Source organism: Paramisgurnus dabryanus, chromosome 1 (assembly GCF_030506205.2).
Source record: "Paramisgurnus dabryanus chromosome 1, PD_genome_1.1, whole genome shotgun sequence".
Taxonomy (NCBI): Eukaryota; Metazoa; Chordata; class Actinopteri; order Cypriniformes; family Cobitidae; genus Paramisgurnus; species Paramisgurnus dabryanus.
The window spans coordinates 12,120,910-12,145,614 of record NC_133337.1 but is presented as its reverse complement, the minus strand read 5'-3'; the positions used below and the strand labels follow the sequence as shown (position 1 = coordinate 12,145,614).

Genomic DNA, 24,705 nt, shown 5'->3' with positions numbered 1-24,705 from the left:
ATATTTGGCCCGTTACCCGACCCGTACCCGCATAAATCACACACGCTAAAATCATTCCAAATAAAGTGCTTTATTTTTCTCTCACCATCACAACAGCGACATGAATGGGCCATTTAAACAGAAAGTGCGCATTGTTAATTTGCGGCACCTAAATAGGCTATGAAACCTGATAACTACGCATAGACAAGTTATTAATGAAAAAAGAACAAGAAAAAATATAACCTGAACCTGTCCCTCACAAACAATAGCCTATGCTTATGCATTTACTTTCCCTTAAGGTTACTGTGCAGGAAAAGGATATCATCCACAGTCCCAGGTTTAAGTTGTGTTCTTCGTTCTTGAATTACAAATCCAGCTGTGGAAAAGTCTCTCTCACTCGCAGCGCTCGATGCTGGGATGGAGAGAATATTCCGTGCAATCATTGCGAGGTTGGGAAATGTTTTCGCATGCTCCTTCCACCACAACAATACGTCGAAAGGATCCCCCTTGGGTGGCTTGAACTCGATGTATGCAGAGACTTCATCCTCGGGCGGCACAGTGTCATCGCCGGAGTCCTCTACGTCTGACAAACAATCAACTGAAACCAAACGAGCTCTCTTCGCAGCTGGGGCCGCAGATATGCTGCGGTCTGGTAGATCTTCAAGTTTTTCCTCGAGTTCTATTTAAAAGAAATAGACACATGAATGTTTATATTTCACTAAATTATTAAATTGCCTATTAACTATAATTGTTAATTATTAAAGACAACCAATGGTGGAGGAACTTAAGACATAATATTTAGTTTAGTAATAAGTACCATAATGAAAACCCTACGTAAGTAAAAAGTACTTGATTTTAAATGTACTTTGAGTATCATTCTTGCATTACAATTTATTCTCTTGATGTCTATATTCTAATAATCTAATAAATAGAAATATAAATCATTAAATCTTTCTTTAAAGTTAATTTCGTTTTGTATTAATTGTATCTTAATTAAAAAAAAAATAATCAACCAATTGCCTGGATTTAATATTAAAAAAATAAATATAGAAGCAGACAAAGATAATCACGACACGCACGAAGGCGCCGGAGTGTGAATTTGAGCTCATATTATAAATGAACTAAAACTCAGCGTATAAACCTGAGAAATATATCAACAGTACATGAAATGTCTACTTTTAATCAGAGCAATTCAAAACGAAAGAAAACAGACTGCTCTATGCTTATGTAATCTGAATGAAATGTGCGCATTTCTCTCAGGCGCGTTCTGCACAGATCGCGAGTCAGCATCAGCATCTTTGCAACGGCAACCACTGACACAGAAAACACTTGTTTAATAATAAACAATTAACATGTCTACTTTCTATATTTTTTCTAATCGTTACTTTTTGCCGGTTCTTTCTTTGTGACAGCTTTTAGGTGCTTTATTGGCAGCACAACCCTTACATGTTACATGAACGCGCCTCCACACCGCATCAGCACAGAAAACATGGAGATTTGTATTAAATTCCTGTTTTGGCAGGTGGATAACTGATCAAAAAAAAAATTCTTTTTTTTTCAAATAAGTATTTGTACTTCGTTACAGATTGAATAGCTTACCTTTCACAAGACGCCGTGCTTCTTGATGAACTCCCATAATTTCATCATGGTCTGCCAGCAGCTTCAGGCTTTTTAACTTTGGGTGCAAAAACATGGCCAGCTTGTGCAAGAGATGCAGCTCAAATTTCTCAGTTAAAATCTTGAGGCATTTTTCTTTAAGCGATGACATTGTCATACTGTCGGTAGAAGATGGCTGAAGATGACGTCTAAGGCGCTCCAACCACACAGCTGTCAAGTGAATGGTCGGAGTTTTAGATGCTTCCAGGGCTTTGGTAGCTTCTTTGAATCGTGCCAAAAAATTCACAATGTCATGCAAAGTCTCCTTGCTTATGCAGTTTAAACGGTGTTCTTCATCACGTTCCTCCAGAAGAGCACGGATGGCCTCGTACTGGCTGCTAATGGAGTCAAGCATTGTGTGAAGCGAGTTCCATCGCGTCTCCACGGATGCTTTCAGTGTTTTTTGCAGACGATTCTGGAGATGTGACTGCTTAAAATAAGTCACGAGGGACTTAGCGGACTCAATGACACCAGATACTTCTTCGCCAAACAAATCGTCCTCAGCAGGTTTCCCAAGTGTTGTATGCAATACAGTGTTCAGGATATGTGCTGCGCAACTCAATCTCGTGGCTGTGCGGAGGGCCGCAACAACGTTTGCACCTCTGTCAGTTACGTACACTAGTTTGGGAAAGAACTCATCCAGTCCAAATTTGCGGAGTGCTTGGACGATGGCTGGCCTGAGGTTGTCAGCTGTTTTACGCAAATTGCTGTCCCATTCAGCCGTGCAAAGCACTCGCTCCTTCAGTTCCCAATTGCTTTTAATGTAATGTATGGTCACACAGAGGTATCAAATTTTTCGGAAATCATCCGTCCACAAATCCAGCGTCACAGCCCCGTTACTCTCGGTTAATTGCTCCCTTAGCTCCGGAATAATGTCTTGCCTTTTATCCTCAGCATATTTAGTGATCCTACGGGAGACAGTAGTTGGATCGGGAAGAAGCTGACGCGCATCCACAAGGCCAGCTCGTGCCCCAGTGTCAATTAAGCCCTGTGCCAGTTCCAAAAATCCATTGCCACACACAGTCTCAAATGATCTAATGTCTCGGCACACAAATTGCACGGCCAATTGTGTTATCGCCTCCTTGTCTTCCCCTTTTGGAGGTTTGTAGCCTTTAGCAAAGTACCGATCAATTGTTGTACTGGCAACCCCTGCTGTGCTCTTGCAAGTCTCGACATGCTTCCTAAGAGAAGACGTGCCAAGCTTCCGGCTATCAAACGCCAAAACTTTATGGCATGTTTTGCAAGCCACAAAGCCGCTTATGATGTTATTTTCCTGATCTCGTATTACACCACACTTTTTCCACACATCCGATTTTGCCTTTAAAGACTCGTTGTCAACAATTTTATATTCTCCACTCGCCAACTTTACTTTAACTTGTTCCATAGCTACGAACTCATGCAGCACTCACTCCGAAGAATCATCAAAAGTCGCACTGTCGCAGTAGTGGTGACGTGATGGGTCAAATGTCATGGTAATTTAGAATTACAAATACTGCACATATTTTTCATCTGCGGATTCCGCGTTAATACCCGCCCGCAAGGACTTAATTACCCGCCCGCATCCCCGCCCGCGAATTTTAGTAATGTCACAATCCACCCGTTTCAGCCACTTTGATGCGGCGGGTACCCGACCCGTTGCAGGACTCTGTAGTGGATGGTGCCCCTGTCTATACTGTTAAGAGGTTACTAGACTCCCGCCGCAGGGGCAGAGGATTTCAGTATTTAGTGGATTGGGAAGGATACGGTCCTGATGAGAGGAGCTGGGTTCCGGGTCGGGATTTGCTGGATCCTGGGCTGATCGAGGACCTCCGTCGGCGACAGGGTGAGTCTCCCGGTCCGTCTGGTGCCGGTCGTGGAGGGGGGGCTACTGTCATGACTGCTGGGTGATCGATGGCTGTGTGATCTGTCTGTGTGTGTGTGTTGTTTACCTGTGGTGCCGGTTCCTCGTGTGTTCACTAACTCCGCCCCCTTGTTTCGGTAATTGTTCACCGGTGGTGTCTCGTTTACCTTTTCCTTTATATTGCACGTAGTCCTGTCTTTCGTTGCGCGCTCATTGTTTTATCACAGTCCTGCTGCCCTGCCTTGTCTTCTCAGTCGCTCTCTGTCTCTTCCTCTTGTTACCCCAGGTTTGGTTTTCGGCGTTCGGGGACTCGTCTTCGCCCGGACCGCTCGCTTGTGGATTACTAGAACTCATTGACTTTGTTTGTCTCTCAGTACAGCTGGTTCGCCTCGTTTCTAGGCGGTACACCAGCTGTCTCTGTTTCTCTCCGGTTTGCATCATCACCCGTGAGTGGAGTACACCTTTTTACCATTGTGGATTACATTGACTCTTACGACTGTTGTTTCTCGGAACCGCTGGTTTGCTTCGTTTTTAGGCGGTGACCAGTGGTTTCCGGGTGGCGGTGACCAGTGGTTTCCGGGTGGTTATTTAACCTACTAAAAATCTGTTCAAAGATTGTAGGTCAGCCCCTTGTGCAGCTATATGAGTCAGCATACTATAATAATCTAATGAGACTGGCTAATAATATAGTTACTGATCCTAATCATGTTCTGCACAATGAATTTGAATTATTACCATCAAACCGAAGATACAGAGTTCCAAAATTTAACAAAGTGAAGCTGAAAAATTCTTTTGTGTATCAGGCAACCCTAGAACTGAATAAGATGCTTAACCAAAAGTCAAGAGTACTGTGAATGTGATGTAATTGGAGAAGGGTATGTAATGTATAATGTGTCTTGTGTCTTTGTGAAGTGTATGTCATTGTTTAACGAATGTTAATTGTTGTAAACCTGGATACTGTGATGCAAGAAAAATTTCAGACTTTGTCTGACAATAAAGTACCATATCATATCATATATCATATCTTCTACATCAGGATTTCACAGTGGATTACCCGTCTGAGAACTTGGATTTACCATCTTCCATCTCCGCCTGTCATCCACCTTCAGGGCGCCGTGCTTCATCCCTCTGTTGCGTGTGGTGACTGTGCTGGTGTTCTCGACGGAGTGCGTGGGTGACTCTCTCTCTCTCTCTTCGGATCTGTACTGGATTATCGTGTAACGCCGACTCACTCTCTCCTACTGTGGGAGTGCTTCATTCCCACAGTAGTGTTATCATCCATAGTGAGTCAACGGGTGTGTGCCGTGTGTGGATCTACCAGTGACTTTTGCTCTCCAGATCTCTCATTCTATTTTTCTAAATAAATATTGTTTACTTGCACTTGACTCCGAAGTTATTTCCTGACAAAAGTAATTAGTTACATTACAATATTACTGACTCTGAACTGTAATGAGTTACAGGTGTGGCCTTTAAAAATGCGCGTTTTCTCCCGCGGCATTCGCCAAATCGTCTCGCGGAGTCTCGCAGAATTCTGCAAGTGTTTTCGGGGGGGTTACTTTCCCTTTTCCCTTAATGTGTTTTGCTTCACAGAATATCCACAAGGTGGCGCATAAAAAACTACATTTTTATATACTTTGTCATTGCGGTTGTTTCCAGAAGTTGATTTAAAATATCCATTTAAACAGCAAAGTGATTTAAACCCCTTCTTGCCAGCATAACAGAGCATACAACTATTAAGATGACTGTAAGTGCAATGCGCATTTCTACTACTGTAAGTGCAACAGAGAATTTAGTGTGAGCCTAATACACGTAACTCTAATTACAATGAACTCTAATTACAATGAATATCTTAATTATTTGTTGTCGTCGAATTTTGACAGTTTCATTGTTTGTTCATAATATTTATAATTATGTAATTTTTTTCTAAAAGTATCAATATTTTAAAGAGATTAAGGTGGTATAAAAAATACATGTTTTAAAGTATAAAATGTTGTAAAAATATATTAGTATTCATATATATATTAAGGACAACAATAAGGCACATTTACAGTACATGTTGGTAAAGCCAAAATAAATGACAAGAAATAGAACAGACATTTAAATTTAAAATGTACATCTAATAAAATAGCGAACAGAGAAACTGCCCCTTTTACGGACGAAAAAATTATCCGAAGTGTTGAGTTTATGAATATTTACACTTACAATATGTGGCCTACTTTGTGAAATGTGCGAGTAAAATAATAAATTTAATATAGACAAACACGCCGCGTCTCCTTCCAGGTATCTTATCTCACACGTTGGCATTCAACACTTTTCAAAACTAATTTATATAAAATCTAATTTATAAATTAAAAAACAATGTTTTAAGTTAAGACAAAAATAAATGTTTATCTTTATTGAAAGAAAAACGTAGAAAATGTAAAATAAACGTAGAAAAATAAAATAAAAATAATAATATGTAAAGTAGCAATATTTTAAAGTGATTAACGTGGTGTTAAAAAAACATGAGAAAATTAGAAGTACGCAAAAGACCACAGTTCAGATATTGTTAATAAATAATACTTATGTATTGATGTACGTACTTTCTTCCAAAAACGTTGACGTGTAGTGCAATGCATCATTTAACGTCCTTGTTTGTTCATAATAATTTGATTTATAATTGTCTTTTTTAAATTAGCAATATTTTAAAGAGATAGAAATCAATTAATCCATTGCAGAAGTAAAAGACAGAAAGTGCATGAGAAAATTAGAAGTAGCAAAAGAGCACCGTTCAGATATGGTTAACTGTGATTAAAGCGGTTTTTATACAAGTTTCTGCTTGTTTTAAATTGATATTCACCAACAACACGTCAACACGTCTTATGATTGATTTACTGATTTATTACAAAAACAAAGATATTGTTCTTAGCATATGTGCAAGCAAACATCAGCGTTTCCATTGATCAATAAAACAGCATGTGCTGTAAATAAATGTAACTCATCCATACAACATAACAACATTAAGTAGAAAAAGAGCAAAGACAAATAAGATAAAACTAACAATTTACTGTAAATGTATTTTAGAAATCTGTCTACTCAAGTAGGCCTACAGTATAGTTCACTTAACCACCAGTAACAACCAATTAAACCCGAAAAAAACAAAATCTAAAAATTTTAATGTTGCATTTAAATCCTAACATAACTGTCCTGAAAACTAACATTTTGAATAAGTGGTCGTCCATTTAAATTTCTGGTGATTGTCGGGCAATACCCATTTACAGTCTAAATTTTTTTAACATTCACACTATATCAGTTGTCAGGTCATAACCAATTTGCAATCTCTTCAATTGTTTTTCTAAATGAAGTACATTCACACCATTTTGTTGTCTTTATATGTTTAAAAGTTAAAAATGTTGCGAAAAATATATTAGTATTCTTATATATTAAGAATAACAATATGATACATTTATATTGCGCTAAAATGCTATGTCATGTCTGTGTTATGCCATGTTGTCTATGCTATGTTATGTCAGTCTTATGACTGTTTTAATCCTAGCAACCGTAATTCATAACTGTAAAAAAAGATTCAATAGCTTTGTAAATATTATTAGAATAATTGATGTAAGTAACTTAATAAAATGTCACTTATGTGATGTTTTTTAGTTGTACAAACCAAAAGAAATGACTAGAAATAGAACAGATTTTTATGTAAAATGTACATATTAAAACGTACATCTAATAAAGTAGCGAACAGAAACAGCGCCTTTTGAATATTTACACTTACAATATTTTCTTTGTAAAATGTGTGTGTAAAGTAATACATTTCATAACATGTGGCTGTATAAACAAACACTCGCGTTGCTCTCCATGTACCTTCTCACGCATTCGCATTCAATACTTTTCAAAACTTATTTATATAAAATCTGATTTATAATAAAAAAGTTATAAAGACAATAACGTTATAAAGACCCATGAATGAATGGGTATAAGTATGTGAGTTTGTGGTTTTCGCCAACAACACGTTGTGATTGATTTACTGATTTATTTATAAGTAGAAAAATAGCAATGACAAATAAGATAAAACTGACAATTTAAATTTATTTTAGAAGTATAGTTCACAGCACAAGTCACAACCAATTAAAACCGACAAAAAACCCAAATCTAAAAACTTAAACTTAAGTTTAAATCTAAATGCAATTTTTTAATTTAAATCCTAAATAACTGTCCTAAAAATTAACATTTTGAATAATAAGTGGTCGTCCATTGAAATAACGAATGAATGGTTATAAATGCGAGTTTGTGGTTTTAGTCTTTAAGCAGTTACTTACGTATTGATGTACTTTCTTCCTAAAACGATAACGTATATTGCAGTGCATCTAGTCATTCAACGTAATTGTTTGTTCATAATAATTTGATTAATAAATGTGTCGTCTTTTTTAAATGAGCAATATTTTAAAGAGATACAAAGACAGAGAAATGACAGAAATTACGTTAGTCTGGTCACATATGTGGCCAAATCAATTAAAATATTGCAGAAATACAAGACACAAAGTGCATGAGAAAATTATAAGTATGCAAAAGAGCACAGTTCAGATATTGTTAATGTGTTTAATGTAATTGAAGCGAGTTTTTACACGTTTCTGCTTTTTTTAAAATTGACAATTGAATTGTATTCGCCAACAACACTTTGTGACTGATTTACTGATTTATTTATAAGTAGAAAAGTAGCAATGACAAATAAGATAAAACTAACAACTTAAATGTATTTTAGAAGTATAGTGCACAGCACCTGTCACAACCAATTAAAGCCGAAAAAACGAAATCTAAATTTTTATTAAATCTAAATGCAAATTTTGCATTTAAATCCTAAAATAATTGTCCTAAAAACTAACATTTTGAATAATAAGTGGTCGTCCATTAAAATGTCTGGAATGTCCGGTGATTGTCGTGCAATACCCATTTACAGTCTCTTAAGTTAATTTTTTAACATTCACACTATGTCAATTGTCAGATCATAACCAATTTGCAATCTCTTCATTGTTATTTTTTTCTAAATGAAGTACATTCACACCATTTTGTTGGAGGGTTGGTAATAAACTATAAAATAAATGAAACCAGTCAGTGTAGGTATTCGCAGTTGTTTCACCAAACATGGAGGCAAAGGCATTTTACCCCAAGAAGGCTGCCGCAAAGAAAGTTACGAATAAACGAAAGGTAAGAAATCAGTTTTTGTATATTTGCGTTTATTTTAATATTAAACAATTTTGACTTGCTGTAGGCCTATCGTCTACTTTCAGTTTGTGTTGTACTTGTGTCTTAACCATACTGTACACTTCTCTACAGAATTCTGGAAAGGAGAACAACCCTCTTCAATCCTTGACCCCAAAAACTCGACTGGTAAAAAAGAAATCGGTATGTAATTGATATTTATTGTAACTGAGACGCACAATCGTATAACCCAAATATCCGTTTGATAAAGTTATTAATTTTTTCCTGCTGATTTACAGGCTGCAATGATCCATCGCCGAAGCCCTGCTGTCCGCACATCAAAAGAACAGCTTTCAGCCTTGACTCGAAGGCTTCTGGATTTGGAGGCAAAAGTTGGTTTGTTGGAGGCACGTCTGAATGAGAGGTCTCACCAGTCTCATCCACCGACAGCTGATCAAGCTACAGCTACAGACATTTCAGTTTATGTTCCTCCAACTCCGGTGGAAACTCAGACCGAATGTCAACAGTCGATCCTCATCCATCCGTCTGGTCATGGGGACTTCATTTCAACCAGCGGACATTTGGACAATGACGATTTAGGGTTCCCATCGAACGCGTCTACACCGTTTATTGACCGCACTCGTCCTGCAGATATAACGGGGGACTCGGCTCACTTAAACCACCAACTGTCAACAAATTCGATGCTTGATTACAGTTCACCTCTTCAAGAATATCCATCGTCTTCTCCTCTGTCCAGCACATCTCAGCATTGTCCTTCAGAAATGTCGTCATTTTGTTTGAGATTGCCTGAAACACCAAGAAACTCTTCTTATTTTCAGTCTCATAATCCTGTTCGACGGTCTCTCATGGGAGTGGTTCTACAAGATGTGACTTTAAATCACGTGTCCCTGGAGGTCGAGAAACAACTTTACGTGGATTCAGCAGGCTCAGACGGTGCACCTAAAGCAGATCGATTCGCTTGTGGTTTGTTTAAAAGGTTAATTCCGTTTACCGTTTATCAGGACTGGGTAGGTTCTGTGAATTATGATGGTTCGAAGGGGAAAAACGCTCTGCCTTGGAATCTACGTCGAGCCATTTCCGATGCTGTTGCTAGGAAATTTCACCCAACACCGCGTGACTGGAAGCTTATAAGAGACAGAATTAACGAACTCCTGCGAAAGAAGAGATTAAGTTTTCCACTTTTTTAAACGCCATACTGTAAATATTTTTAAACTTTTGTGTATTGTAGAGTGTTTGGAGTTAAGCGCTTTGCTGTTTTTTTAATAAAAGCTTACTTTTAAGAATGAATCACTGAGTGAATTGATTGAATCACTGATTGAAAACAAATCATGATTTTTTTGACTTAGGCCAGCTCCTAAAAACGAACCATAAATCTCCATTAATCTTACACCTTAAAAACACTTAACAACACATCATCCATAAACACATGCATTACTCAAATACCAAACACATTACAATACATTTAAAACACCGTGCCCCTGCACTTTAGCTACAACATATGTATCATACTATAGCACAGGTACAACCATTCATTATTGCCTGCATGCCATATTTAAATACACACAATTACACAACGTGTCATGCATTTTAAAAACATTACCTTACACATAATAAAATTCACTCCAACGCCACCAAATCGGCGTTGTCTACTCGGCATGCAAACCGCCATTACAATTCCATTAAAAAAACTGCATGCTTACTACCGTAATCACCCTTTATAATTGGACTACCGTAAACGCACATGGGAGTACCTTCATATACCGTAAATACATTATAGCAGTTAATTTTAATAATTTAAAATAAAAACAAGAATTATTTTTTATATTTACTCACAGGGACGTGCACAGGGGGGCTGCTCAGGTTGCCCGGGCAACTGCCCATATGCCCTTCTCGACTCAAGTTGCCCTTCCGAGGTGGAAAAAAATAAATTGTACTTTTACTTCGTTTACACTATGCAGCGTTCCTTCGTTACTGTATTTTAATTAATTACGAAATTTGTATTTTATTTTTAAATTGCTATCTTGTGTTTCTGGCGTATTCGCGAATTAATGACTCGTTTGAGTCGATTCCTTACAAAGTGTTGCAAATAAACGAGTCTTTTGAGACGATTCTTTACAAAGCGAATGGGCCAAACGTTTAAATTGGTTCGCGAATCAGTTTGAATGAATTGTTCAGATCGCTGCAAAAACGGAATCGTTCGAAGCTGTTTTACTCGTAACCTATGTAGAAACACGCAGAATATAACCAGTGTTGGGTGACGTGGAAATGAATTTACCAATCTTTTAACTAAAAGCAAAACTTCACACATGTACCCGCCATTACATACACGCGACCTGTTCGTCGTCAGACACAGATAAACGCGTGCAACCTCCAGAAGCATTGCAGCACAGATTGAAGAAAATCCATCGATGATTGACGTCTGATTCGCTGTATACTGTACTGTATATGATGTAAGTGATTCTCGCAAAACACACGTGACATGACAACGTAAGAAAACATGAGTTTTGTCTAAAATCATTTTTATGTAGGCTAAGTGTAAACTGTCAATGTCCTCAGACCATCTTAGGAGATTCCAACTTTATACATATGCAAAACTGTTGTCAGTTTACTTGTCTGATATTTCAGCTATAAGCTACATCAACATTGAGACTAGAGTTAATTTGTTAATTTGAAATGCTTGTCTATTCTGTGTTTGTATTCTTTTTTCTGTACTGTTTGTGTATGTTGCAGTTTTACACATACTGTAGAAGTGCCCTTCATAAGTTTTCTTCTGTTTTTGTGGAGTCAAGAAATGTTTAAACATTAAAAGATGAACATGAGACAAAAGTACAGAATCTGTCATATTTTTTTTTTTTAATGGTCACTGAGCTGTGTCACTGAGCTGTGTCCTGATTGTTTACACATGAAAAGCATAAAATGTGTAGGATCAGTTTGATTCACTTATGTGCATTTGTGTACAACACACATAAGTCAGCATTTAATGCTGTTGTTCTTTGTTGTTAAAGAATGTATGTGTTGAAACATAAACAAAGGTTAATAAAATGTGACATTCTAAACTTCTGACATACTGATATTTATCTTACCAATTTCTGGTCTCCATAGCAAACAGAAAAATCTTGTCTTTACAGTTCTGATACTTATGGAGGGCACTGTATTGTGTGTGTGTGTGTGTGTGTGTGTGTGTGTGTGTGTGTGTGTGTGTGTGTGTGTGTGTGTGTGTGTGTGTGTGTGTGTGTGTGTGTGTGTGTGTGTGTGTGTGTGTGTGTGTGTGTGTGTGTGTGTGTGTGTGTGTGTAGATCTAGATTTATTTTTTCATGAGTAACTAGTAACTCGCTACTTGAGTATTATTTTCATTGCATACTTTTTACTTCTACTTGAGTAATTATTTATTTAGTTACTTGTATTTTTACTTGAGTAAAGTTTTTGGCTACTCTTTCCACCTCTGTTAGAATCTTCATGAATCTAGGCTGAGTTTGCCACAGTTAAGCCTAAATAATCAGACAGATAGCAGCTAGCTACGGCTTGGAGACAAGCAGCCTAGGCTACAATTTTTTTGGTAGGCATTAGGCAAACATGTTTGCTGATTTTAATAAAGACCATGTTATTCTCAGTCCTTCATATAGGCCGTGAGTTTTAAAAAAATTTTTTAGGGGGGGTGCCCTTTATTTAAGTCAGAGCAACTGCCCCTAAAAATTCCTGAGCACGTCCCTGTTTACTAATTTAATTTAGTTAAGTTTACTAAGGCACATTATCATTTTTTACAGTGATTAGCACATTCTCACTGTGCGTGAATGGTCATGTCTCATGTGTTTATGACCGTGTAGTACTTAAGCCTTCTTTAGCAACCAATACATTATACCCATATACCCTTGATGAGTTGTTAATGGACCATCACATGAATCTATATTATTCACATTCCATTATCACTTACATTCCACGCCCCCATTGACACCGTGAGATCTATGTAGATAAATACAGTCCTTCCACATGTACAGTGAAGACATTTCAAAATGACCAAGATAAGTAAGCTTCATTCCGATGACATCAGGGTGATGAGATCTGCTGGAAAATCAACACGGGAAATAAACCGCCATCTGAATTCTGTTGGTGTACACGCAACACTGAGCACCATCAGAAGACATTACAAGGAACGAATAACCACCAAACGCAAACCTCGCAAAATTAATCAGTAAGTTGCCTCTTCGCGCTATCACATACTCTATATGACATATGTTTGTTGTGTCCATTGTAAAATGTTTATTTCATGTTTTGCTTTTGTTTCAGGGACATTGTCACAGCCATAGAGAGCATCACCAGCCAAAACGATGAAATGGCGGCAAGCTCTGCGAAAAAACAGCTATGGCGTGACAAAGGAGTGAACATTAGTGAGCGTTCAATCCGCAGGGTTAGGCAAAGACTTGGATGGAGGTATGGTAAAACGTATAACTGCCCCATGATCAGAGATAAAAATAAAGAGAAGCGACTTGAACAAGCGCAAAAATGGATCGCCGAGAATGAGACATTTAACAATGTCATTTTTACTGATGAAACCACCGTGGCTTTGGAACGCTTTGCCACCATGTCATTTCGTAAGACAGGAAGACGTGTGTTTAAACCAAAGCCAAAGCATCCTCTGAAAGTTCATGTTTGGGGAGCGATATCCAGACTTGGACCAGGACCTATAGCAATCTTTGATGGGATTATGGATCGTACTTTCTTTGAAGACGCTATTATTAAAGAAACTGCCTCCCCATATATTCGGGAAACCTTCGGAGTCCACCACCGTTTTTTCCAGGACAATGATCCGAAGCACACTGCTGCAAGCAAAGTCATTGCCGCAGAGGGTATTAACTGGGTAAAGACTCCACCAGAATCACCGGATATGAATCCCATTGAGATGGTGTGGCATTCTCTGAAAGATTATATTCGGAAAGAAGCGAAACCAACAACAAAGTCTGAGTTAATTGCTGCCATAGACAAATTCTGGTTTGAGGAACTTACAGAAAAGGCATGCAACAAATACATCAACAGATTGTTTAAAGTTCTGCCAGTTGTAGTGAAGAGTCATGGTGGACATACTGGAATGTAGCAATAACTTTCATGCCTTAAAAGTCTGTATACATGTATGACCACTATCAACAAATAAAAGCTTTTTTATTATATGCTCTTTTTGAAGTATTTTTTTAGCCTAGTAGATTAGATTGCATGCAAGGAAGAGGATTATGCTTTTAACATTTTGATCACATTAAACGTTCCATTTCCTGCTGTAAATGTCAGTTGGTTATATAAACATATGTCAAATTAAGTTACGCGATATCCATACATTTTTATAAGTTATAAACATTCATTTGAAATAACTTAAAGCGTATGTATAGTAGCTTTGCTTACATAACATTTAAACAAAGGAACTGGGTAGGAATTAAAACCCCACACGCTGGTGAAATCTGGAAAAACCGGTTTTCTTTAGCTTCACTGAAGATCGATTAGCATTGGGGGTTGGCAAAGAATTGGCCGACCTAGGGGGTGGGTGGTTTGTAATTTCTTGACTCAGCTAACAAAGACTGTGCAATTCATTCGATTTTGGAATTAACTTTCTTTATGTTGTTTTATTTGTAAACTGTAAAAAAAAATATTTTTTTAATTTGTAAGTAAAATTAGCATTAAATATGTTGGGTGCTTTCAGACATGCACTGTTAAGGTCGGCCCCAATGACGTGTCGGTCCGAGTAGTATAGTGGAGTGGATAGAAAATATTAGCAGATGGCCAAAAATAAAGTTGGCATATACATATATACGTATATAAGTATATTATATTAGTGAAACCAAAAGCAACAGTTTGCTAACACGTTAGAACCAATGGTCAATAACACAACTTCTTTTGCCGAAATGGGCGCAGACTATTTGATCACGTGAGCTGTAGAAGGGTCTATAAGTTTTTTTTCTATAGGGTCTATGGGGTGCAGCGCAGACCTGTTGGCCTGTGACATCACACTACCGCGAGATCTATGTAAAAGCATACTGAGTCATTTACTGTGAATTGATCTTGCGGTGCCAAGACGTCACATGCCGATCGGTCTGCGCGACGCAGCAAGAAGCCACACGAGCGCCGAGCGTTGAGTCAAATAAGAAGAGGGTCAGAAAATGACGAGGTCTGGTCAGGGAGTTAACCAAACACAAAAGTGAAAATGATAGCAATGACTCTATAGATAATATCTATTGAACATGCACACAAGTGTTTTATTAGTCTGGAGAAAAGGATAATTTGTTATAAAAAATAGTGTCCAACTCAATACTTACTCTATCATTATACAGTAAGTCAGGCCTCCCAAAACAAACGTGAAAGTGACACAAAAAGGAAACGTGACATGCTCACGTTCAAACGCGGGCAAAACGTGACATTTTCACGTTGGTCCATACGTGAAATAGTCACGTATTTGCGTGATATATTTGCAACGTAATATGCAATTGGTGTACTTAAAATGTGTGTGTTAAGTATATCCTCGTGAAAACGGAATGCCCTCCCCCGCACAGTCCTGCAATGAGAACCAGAAAAATCGGTTTCTAACAGTTTTATTTACATGTGAATAGCGCTCGTTTGGCTTCTTGGCGCTGCGCAGACCGATTGCACGACATGTGACGTCTTAGCACCACGAGACAGTACATGACTAAGTATGCTTTTGAATAGATCTCGCGGTAGTGTGATGCCACAGGCCAACAGGTTTGCGCTGCGCCCCATTCAGTAAGATAAAGTGAAAATTATTCCTAGATGACCAATACAATCATACCAGGCAGACAGCAAAGGAGGACTATTACGCATGGAAAGCAAACATCTCAATTTTAAAGCATCATACAGCTTGTGCCTATGTGCTATGCATCATTGTATTGTAGCATTAAAATAAAAAACTTGAAAGCACATTGACAAAACTGTAGGCTATATCACCTTTAAACGTTTATTGTGTCTGTCAGCACAGTTTCATGAGACCCATTCTGTCTTAATGAGTGGGATGTTTTCAGAAAAAAATAAGTAGCCTACATTAATCCCTAGTCTAGCGATTTAAATATACTAATTAAACATCTAAAATGATCGTTATTTGTAAGTTTTCTGAGAGTGAAATATAACCTAATACTACTCATACATCCACATGTCTGCAACTTGGTTTCGGTTTAAAAACATGCAGGAATTTTAAAATAAAATGCAGGACTTGCTTGATGTTTAAAGAGATATTGAGGGAGACAAAGTTCGGGAACTGATTTATGTTAAAAAGTTATTAAGATTAACAAGACTTACGCTGACTTATAGATCCGAAACGCAACGCAGAGACACGCAAGTGCGGTCTCTATACACACGCAATAGTTCAAAAACTGTTTTGACAAGAATTTACAAAAGCATAATAAGCATTACAACAAACTAGCTGAGCTCATTATTATCTATGTCCATACAGCGTTTGCGCCAACATATCGAATTGTTTAATAAAAAAACTCTCTCATTAATCTTCACCTAAATAAATAAATAATCAGATATTCGTTTACAATTTTAAATAACAGTATTCTCTATTATTTAAAAATCAGTTTTGACTTAGTTCAAAACAAGCAACATGATTTTAAACAATAAGGTAATTAGATTTAATCCAATGTTTCAGTTGTTATTTGCTTACATTATATTAATTGCAATTCATGTCTTAGTACTGTAATCTCCAGTTTAAATTTAGATTTTAAAATGTTACAGTTTCAGATTTTTATCTATTTAATCATTTATTTTAAATTCACCTAGATTGACCATAAAGCTTGCTTTGACTAGAAGTAATTAAAAGATCGTCACACGGAGATATTTGATGAATATTTTATTATCAGAGTGCAGCATTTTATCAAATTTTTTTTTTTTTTTGGTCTAGTGTAATTAAATAAAATGAAAAAAAAAAAAACCTAAAAGGGTATTTTTTACATCTGGGTTTAAAGACGTTTGATATTAGCAGCGTTTTTAAGACTCGCGTCTCTAAATAAGGGACGCGCAGAAAATGTCACTCATGTCATTTTATAGATTGCACTCATTCACTTCATACACATTTCGTGCTTTAAGGGGTTTATAATTTAGAACTGTTCCAGTAAACACGTGATTATGTCTGGCCGAATATTTTCTCTGTTATTCGGATGAATTTGTTATTCGTTTTGAAGCCATTAATTAAATCAAGACGAGGTAACGACGGTAGATAGTTTTGTAGATGTTCAGCTTTGGAAGTTATACTCGGTTTAACATAAAATGGTAATAAATAATAATACAACAGAATATTTGGCATAGGGACGAGCAGAACATGAATTCACAAATCAGAATGAATAGACTGTGTTGTTTTTTTACATACAAAAGATTCACAGCCTAAAAGAAGTCTGAATGTGAAACCGTCAAACTTACACCTCATTGCTATTAGTTCTGGATCTACATGTATAAATAAATACTTAATTTGTGTTAAAACAGCCATATTTGTTATTTAAAAAGCAAAATATATGGTGGATAATAAAAGCAATATATTTTATTTATTAGCCTACTTAGTTAAAAGTATACAAATTCCCAGTGAAACACCAGTGCGAAGTGAAACATGATAATATAGAAAGTACAGCAATGAAGAAAGGCACATTACAACCATGTTAAAGCTATTAAAAAAACGTTCAGATGCAAAAAGGAACTAAATGTAAAATTATATAAATTAGTTACTGATATTGCGCAAATGCTCTCGGTCTCTTCAAGGTTTACGCGAATTAACGGTTTGGTATAAGACTCAGTTATGCATCACATCTCTTCTAATTGCACAAAAAAAAGGAATCAAATTATGCGCATTTGAGTCGGATTTTTATAAAGAATTTGTGACCGTTTATGTGTTAAACCCACGTGGACCGATCAAGAAAACGTATGCTTACAGGGAGTCCGTATGACATCTCCTTTATTTAGTTTTACATATTTATATTTATATGCATTTAATAATACCGTAAGATCATAATGTACACACTGTAAAAAATGATTCAGTGGCTTTGTAAATATATCCAAAACAAATGATTAAAGGAACTTAATGTCAGTTATGTGTTTTTTTTTTTTTAGTTTATTTTGTTTATAATGTACATATTTTATTTGATGTATACGCCTTAATAATATAATATTAGTATTTAATTTACAGATTATTTTAATCAATATATTTGACAAGGTTATATATTTAAGTTTTTCAAACTGTAATAATTGCTTTCTTCAAATTAATATTATTTGTATTTAACATCAACTTAAAAATGTTAGTTTTACGCCTAACTTGAAGTATGATTTACTTATATTTAACATTGAAATTATTTGAGTAAATGTAGGCAAAATAAAAATAATAATAATAATAATAATAAGTAGAAAAAAATGTTAATTTTAAAAAATCCCATAGCCAACGGTTTTTGATCAGCAACAAAAAACTGCGCCTTTTGCTAATGACAAACACCTCAGAAACTCATCGAATTTATGAATATTAACACTCACAATATGCTTTTATTTACTTACTATAACATATGATATTATACAAATTTATTCAACACCATTGCACAAAAGTACTGTACAGTAATGCAGAAAAGCGCATTACAATGTTCAAGCTATTAAAATCGTTCAGATGTAAAAAGGAACTAAATGTAAAATTAGATGAACTAGTTAATGATATTGCGCAAATGCTCTCGGTCTCTTCAAAGGTTTTCGCGAATTATTTTGTTACAAGACTCAGTTATTATACATCACGTCTCTTCTACCGTAAGAAAAACGTTATTCAGAAAAAAAGACAAATCCGCGTTTAACTCGGATTTTTGTGACTGTTTATGTAACTGGCAAAAGAAAACCTGGCCAACCAAATATTTGCCAAAAAGCGTGCATGTGACATCAAAGTACTGCCAAAGCACAGATAATCCCTGTCATTTGGTGTTACTTCAATATCATATAGTATGCTGCTCAGCATAAAGTCGAGCACACATATTGTCGTCAGTATAGGCCTACATGAAACACGACTGCCATCTACAGGTTTTTGTATTTCCTGCGTCCCCCACCTAACTCCCCTTCTGCGGGATCTCGCAGAATTTCGGAAGTGCTCGCGGCATTCTGCTATCTGAGACGCGCATTTTTAAGGGCCACATCTGTACACTACTTTTGCTTTACCTTGAGTTACTTTCATCAAAATAACAGAAGTATGACTAGGCATTATAAAATGTTAAAATGTAGTTTATCGATGCTTATGAATCTAGAAGTTATGTGTTGGCCCTTGAGCTTTGAATAGGCACAGTGAAGACTTATGGCAAAATACAGTAACAATCACTGTCAGAATCATAAACATAGACAAATGATCTGGTAAAAGTCTGGTAAATGATGGTACACATACCAAACACAATAGAGCTAGAGCCCACTATAATGCAACCTATAGACTAATTACATGGCAAGACACACAACCTCTTTTCATTTCTATTCTTTAATTCACTTTTAATTCAGATTTACAGCACAAACCTAACATGCACTGGGTTGACACAACTTATCAAAAAGTGCTATTGGAGGATTAGGTCTCAAGGAATACAGCTCATTTCAGTACAATATAAGATTTACATGTAGACTAACATATAAAACACAGACAAACAGAGGAACACTGCTTTTTGCCAAACAATGCATATAGGCTACCATACAAAGGCTGGTAAAAACTTTAAACAGTGATATTCTTAAATGTTCTATTTAGATAACCATGTTTAAGTCTACACTAATGTTATGTTGTAGTTTAGGTTGCTGTTTGTAATAAAACTGTAGATAGCATAGTAATAGCCTAGCAATCTATTATGTATATGGACTGTAACCATAGCAACGTTAGCTTACCTTGTCATTACTGGTGTGATATGGATTTTACTGGCAAGATTTCTAAAAGTCTCTTTACTTCTGAGGTTCAAGCAGCATGGGAGACCGATAGAAACTGGATTATTTTTTTAAAAAGTAAGGGGTAACGAGCAAACACTACTTTTTTAAAGTAACTTCCCCAACACTGCTGCTAAACTCACTGGTAGACTTCTTGACAACAAAGTAACACTGACAAACCCGCACTGGATGACAAACACAAGGACTCTTAAATATGTAAATAACATACACCTGGAAATAATCACAAGTAAGGGATCAGAGAAAAAGTGACAAGACCCGGGAAATGCGTGGTCAAAATAAACCAATACTATAACCACGCATCTCCCGCATAAAATATTGTACTGTCAGAACTCTGCCATGAGGACTAGATCTAAATACAAACAAGGATCTGTCAGGATCCTGCCAGATCCTTGTTGGTATTTAGATCTAGTTCAGCATTAGTATTAGTCGTGTGTGATATTAAGCAAAGTTTAGTGTCTTTTGTTCAACTGTTTAGTGTAGTCTAGTCTTGTGTTTATTTAGTGTTGATTCTTGTCTTTAGTTATAGCTCTGTGTATATCCTGTTTTGTTTTGCCCCCTCGTAGGTTTTGTTTTCCTATCTTTTACCCTGTTTCGTTCTTTACCCTGTCCTGTGTTGTTATCCACGTCTCCGCTTGGGTTCATCTCCTGCAAAATTCCTAACACATGAAGGTGAATCGAATTCTCGTCAAATACGCTCCGCCTATACAGGTGCTAGCAAAAAAAAATTTTCAATAGAAGCTGGACCTTCTAAAATCTAACTTTGAGGACCTCAAACTTTGAGGGCGAGCCCCCAATTGTTACATTCCGACTCAAGAATTGTAACAAAATCAATCAATCACCGCATCCTCCTGTCGACTCTCATGTCTATGGGTGTCACTGACACAGCGCTTCTATGGTTCAAGTCGTACCTCTCAGATAGGTCATTTCGGGTATCCTGGAGAGGTGACGTCTCCGAACCCCAACGTCTTGATACCGGGGTCCCTCAAGGCTCTGTGCCTGGACCGCTGCTCTTTTCGATATACATGACCTCCCTGGGCTCTGTCATTCGGAAACATGGCTTTTCCTACCACTGCTATGCAGACGACACTCTACTCCATTTGTCGTTCCACCCTGATGATCCTACGGTCCGCATCTTGGCATGCCTGAGGGACATCTCACTCTGGATGAAGGATCACCATCTCCAGCTTAACCTTGCGAAGACAGAACTGCTTGTCATATCATCTGAATCAAAGATTCACCACAACTTTTCCATTCAGCTAGGTTCCTCGACCATCACGCCTTCCAAGACGGCCAAAAACCTGGGAGTGGTCATTGATGATCGGCTTAGCTTCACGGAGCATGTTGCCAGCACCGCTTGCTCTTGTAGATTCATCCTCTACAATATTAGGAAAATCAGACCTTTCCTAGATGAGCATGCTACGCAGGTCCTGGCCCAAGCTCTTGTCCTGTCCAGGCTGGACTACTGCAATGCGCTACTGGCAGGACTTCCAGCCTGCACGACCAAACCCCTACAGATGATTCAGAACGCAGCGGCAAGAGTGGTCTTCAATGAGCCAAAGAGGGCGCACGTCACTCCTCTCTTTGTCAAGTTACACTGGCTTCCTATAGCAGCCCACATCAAATTTAAGGCTCTGCTCCTGGCCTTTAAAACCACCACTGGGTCAGCACCCCCTTACCTTCGCTTGCTTATAGAGCCTTATGTACCCTCTCGATCACAGCGCTCTGCCACCGAGCGACGGCTTGTGGTACCATCTCAAAAAGGGAAGAAAACACTAACTCGTACCTTCTCAGGAACTGTCCCACAACTGTGGAATGATCTGCCGGTCGTGACACGATCAGCTGACACTGTAGCTGTCTTTAAGACTCGGCTAAAAACCCATCTCTTCCACCATTACCTAACTTCCTAATTACAGATTTACTATCTTTCTTTAGTTACCCTTCTCTTTATCTCTTTCTCTATTTACCTTCCTCTTTATCTAAAAAAAAAATAAATACTAACATACCCTTGGCTATGTATATTGTGTTGGACTTGATGAGACTATTTCCAGTGCACTTATGTATTGCTGTTCTTATGTTGCCATAATTGCTTCTATTGTTTACCTCAGTTGTAAGTCGCTTTGGACAAAAGCGTCTGCTAAATGATTAAATGTAAATGTAAATAAAGTGATCAGAGAAAATGTAGGTCAAACAGCTCAGCCTTTCACAGCATTCAAAATATGAGATCTAATAGAAAAGATCTGGGGCCCTATCTTGCACCCAGCGCAATTGACTTTGTCAGTGACGCATGTATCATTCGTATTTTGCGCCGGCGCACAGCGGGGTTTTTCCCTCCACAGATGCACGTCAGCAAACTAGGGAATGAACTTGCGCTCCCTGGGCGGTTCAGCGCAAAAAGGAGGCGTGTTGCGGCGCAAACCATCTCTTATGCTATTTTGCAGTTTCAAAAAACAATTGCGCTACTAACCAAAAAAAACTAGTCTAAAGTCAGTGGCCCGTTGCGCGTGGTTCATTATGCTATTTTAAGGGCGCATGCTTGACCATAATGTATAGCGTGCACAACGCGCATACACTTTGCTTATCTAATCTACACAGATGCAACAGTTATTTTTGCAAATCATAAATTGTTACACTTAAAAATATTAACCCTATAACTGTCACCGCCCCTTTTGAGTGGGGGGGTGAAAAGGTGATCTGCATGTTAAAATTACTATAACTCTGGCATTCTTTGGTTTAGAAGCAAAATCTTGGTCTCTTTAAGAAGACAATTTATAGTTTTACACTGAGGTGTTTGAAGTTGTAAATATTAAATGACAAAAAAGTTATACCCGTTTAAATTTATTTTAAATAATAAAAATAATGCAATAAAGTATATACTCTCTAATCAAATGTATAAAAATTAAAATGTTTTACTCTCAAAACACCACACCAATAAAGACAGAAGTCTCAACTAGTTCTGAACCAAATTTTAGGTGAAAATAACAAAAAATGAAGTTTCTGTCACACTTTTAGTGGTTTTACCAACCAAGGCCACTAGGTGTCAACGGTTAGTTGCAATATCTTGTCACAAGTTCATAAATTACTGTCTCTGCATTGTGTTTAATGCAAAAAGGTTTTGAAATATGAAAACTACATTCTTAGAGCTTTCCAACGATATATAGTTTGTCAAGATTTTTGAAGATTCATATATTCATTTTGAAGAATATTAGAATTATGAATATATACGAATTCATATGGACTCCTACAGGGTCAGTGACAAATAACAAAATGACTGTCGCTACTAAATTTCCATCATCAAATGGCCTTGAAATATGAAAACTACATTCCTAGAGCTTTCCAACAATATATAGTTTGTCAAGATTATTTCAAGTTTATAGGGTATTAGTGTTATAAATAAATAATCATTTATATGTATTCCTATGGGGTGAGTGACATTTAACAAAATAACTGTCCCTATACAAATTCTATCATCAAATGGCCTTGAAATATGAAAACTACATTCCCTGAGCTTTCCAACAATATATAGTTTGTCGAGGTTATTTCAGGTTAATTGGATATTTACAAATAAATATGTAATAACATTTTGGGCCCACCTGTTGGTCTGCGACATTTTAGAAAATTACTCTTACTACATACTTTTTATTTCAAAATGGTGTTGATATATTAAAACTACATTCTTAGAGCTTTCCAACGGTATATAGTTTGTCAAGATTGGTGTAGGTTTAGACTATGTAATTTTTGTTTTAAATATGTAATGCCAAACGTCCCACCTGTGGGACAGTGACAGTTATAGGGTTTTTAATACACGAGATAAGGGGAATCATAGTGGTGAACATTGTGGTGATTCTCATGCAAATAACGATTAAAATATTTTCATAACTTTGTTGTGTGGCTGTATTACGTTTATTTTATGTAAATAATAATTAAAATGTTTTCATAAGAAACCTTAATGTATATGAACTTGATTTGTAAGAGTACTTTGGGGTTGGACCTTGCGTTTCTTGGGTCCGATTTCAAAGCCCCCAAACCCTTTCAGCGGTGAGGGTGGACGCAGCGATGTCCTCTGCTGGCGTCAAGTCCTGAGGCAGATCCACCTCCCGTTACACGGCGTGCCCGATTTATGCTGGCAAGCGTGGGATTCCCCCGTACAAGGACGTCGGTCTCCTTGGCTGTGAACCGCTCCTGGCGTGCGCCTGGTAAATCTGCATAATAATAGCAACCCGCCATGGAACTTGCGCCCTTGCGTTTAAAGGGAATGTTGGCTAGCGTTCTGATTGGTTTATTTGACGTTACGCCCAAACCACACCTATGAATAATGAACCTACTTCAGACCAACCCCTTATTGATTTGCGCCCGGCGCAAGAGTTATTTCTCACGCCGGGAAAATAGCAACAGCGCCCAAGATCCGCCCACAAACTCACTTGCGCGTTGCGCTTCGCACTTGCGTTTCAGATCGTTAAAATAGAGCCCCTAATGTTAGAAATACATTAAAGTTTATTTAGACTATGTAAGCTTCAGATAGATGTGAGATTGTAGTGGAAGATTTTTTATTTTGATTATAGTTTATGAACTTATAATTGTTAAATTCAAAATCCTGTTCTTCTACTCTACTGAAAGATTTCTGTTCTTTCCATCTGTTTAGTTGGAAAAATATCCAAAGGGCGTTGGAAAGCGTAAAAATGTGGGAGAAAAGGTATGATTTTCCTCCTAAAGGAACACTGAGTGTAAAAGCACTCACTTTATTAAGGGAAAAAATCATTGCGGATGGCAGAGAAATGAGAGCACAGAGTAAGATTAAGACCAAGGACGAACTGACTCAGACTAAGTCAGAGCTAAACATTAAGCACAATGTTTACCTGCATCAGATTCATTACATGATGAACCTAACTTTCTGTTTTTTCCTCCTCCATATGCCCCTGCACGTACCCCAACTGGGGTACATTTCTCTTATACAAAGGTACCTCTTCTAGACGATGATCCCCAACCCCCTCCAAGAAGACTCCCACAACCACCCGCACAAGAAGCATTACCAAGAATACAAAACTGCACCCCCGCCAGCACAAGAACTACCACCTGAGCTAAACTCACCAATCCTCCTCGACAACACT

General features: G+C 37.3%; 2 protein-coding genes across 2 annotated transcripts; both read left to right on the top strand.

Moving 5' to 3' along the window:
• Positions 1-7,532: 7,532 nt before the first annotated feature.
• LOC135747188 (uncharacterized) lies at positions 7,533-9,960 on the top strand. The gene is made up of 3 exons (XM_065265856.2): positions 7,533-8,668; positions 8,798-8,866; positions 8,962-9,960. Exons 1-3 carry the CDS (start codon positions 8,606-8,608, stop codon positions 9,868-9,870), a joined length of 1,041 nt encoding a protein of 346 aa, XP_065121928.1. The 5' UTR covers positions 7,533-8,605; the 3' UTR covers positions 9,871-9,960.
• Positions 9,961-12,693: 2,733 nt separating this feature from the next.
• On the top strand, positions 12,694-13,772 carry LOC141280746 (transposable element Tcb1 transposase). The gene is made up of 2 exons (XM_073811890.1): positions 12,694-12,872; positions 12,968-13,772. The coding sequence occupies exons 1-2, from the start codon at positions 12,694-12,696 to the stop codon at positions 13,770-13,772; spliced, it is 984 nt and encodes a 327-aa protein (XP_073667991.1).
• The last annotated feature ends 10,933 nt before the right edge of the window (positions 13,773-24,705 follow it).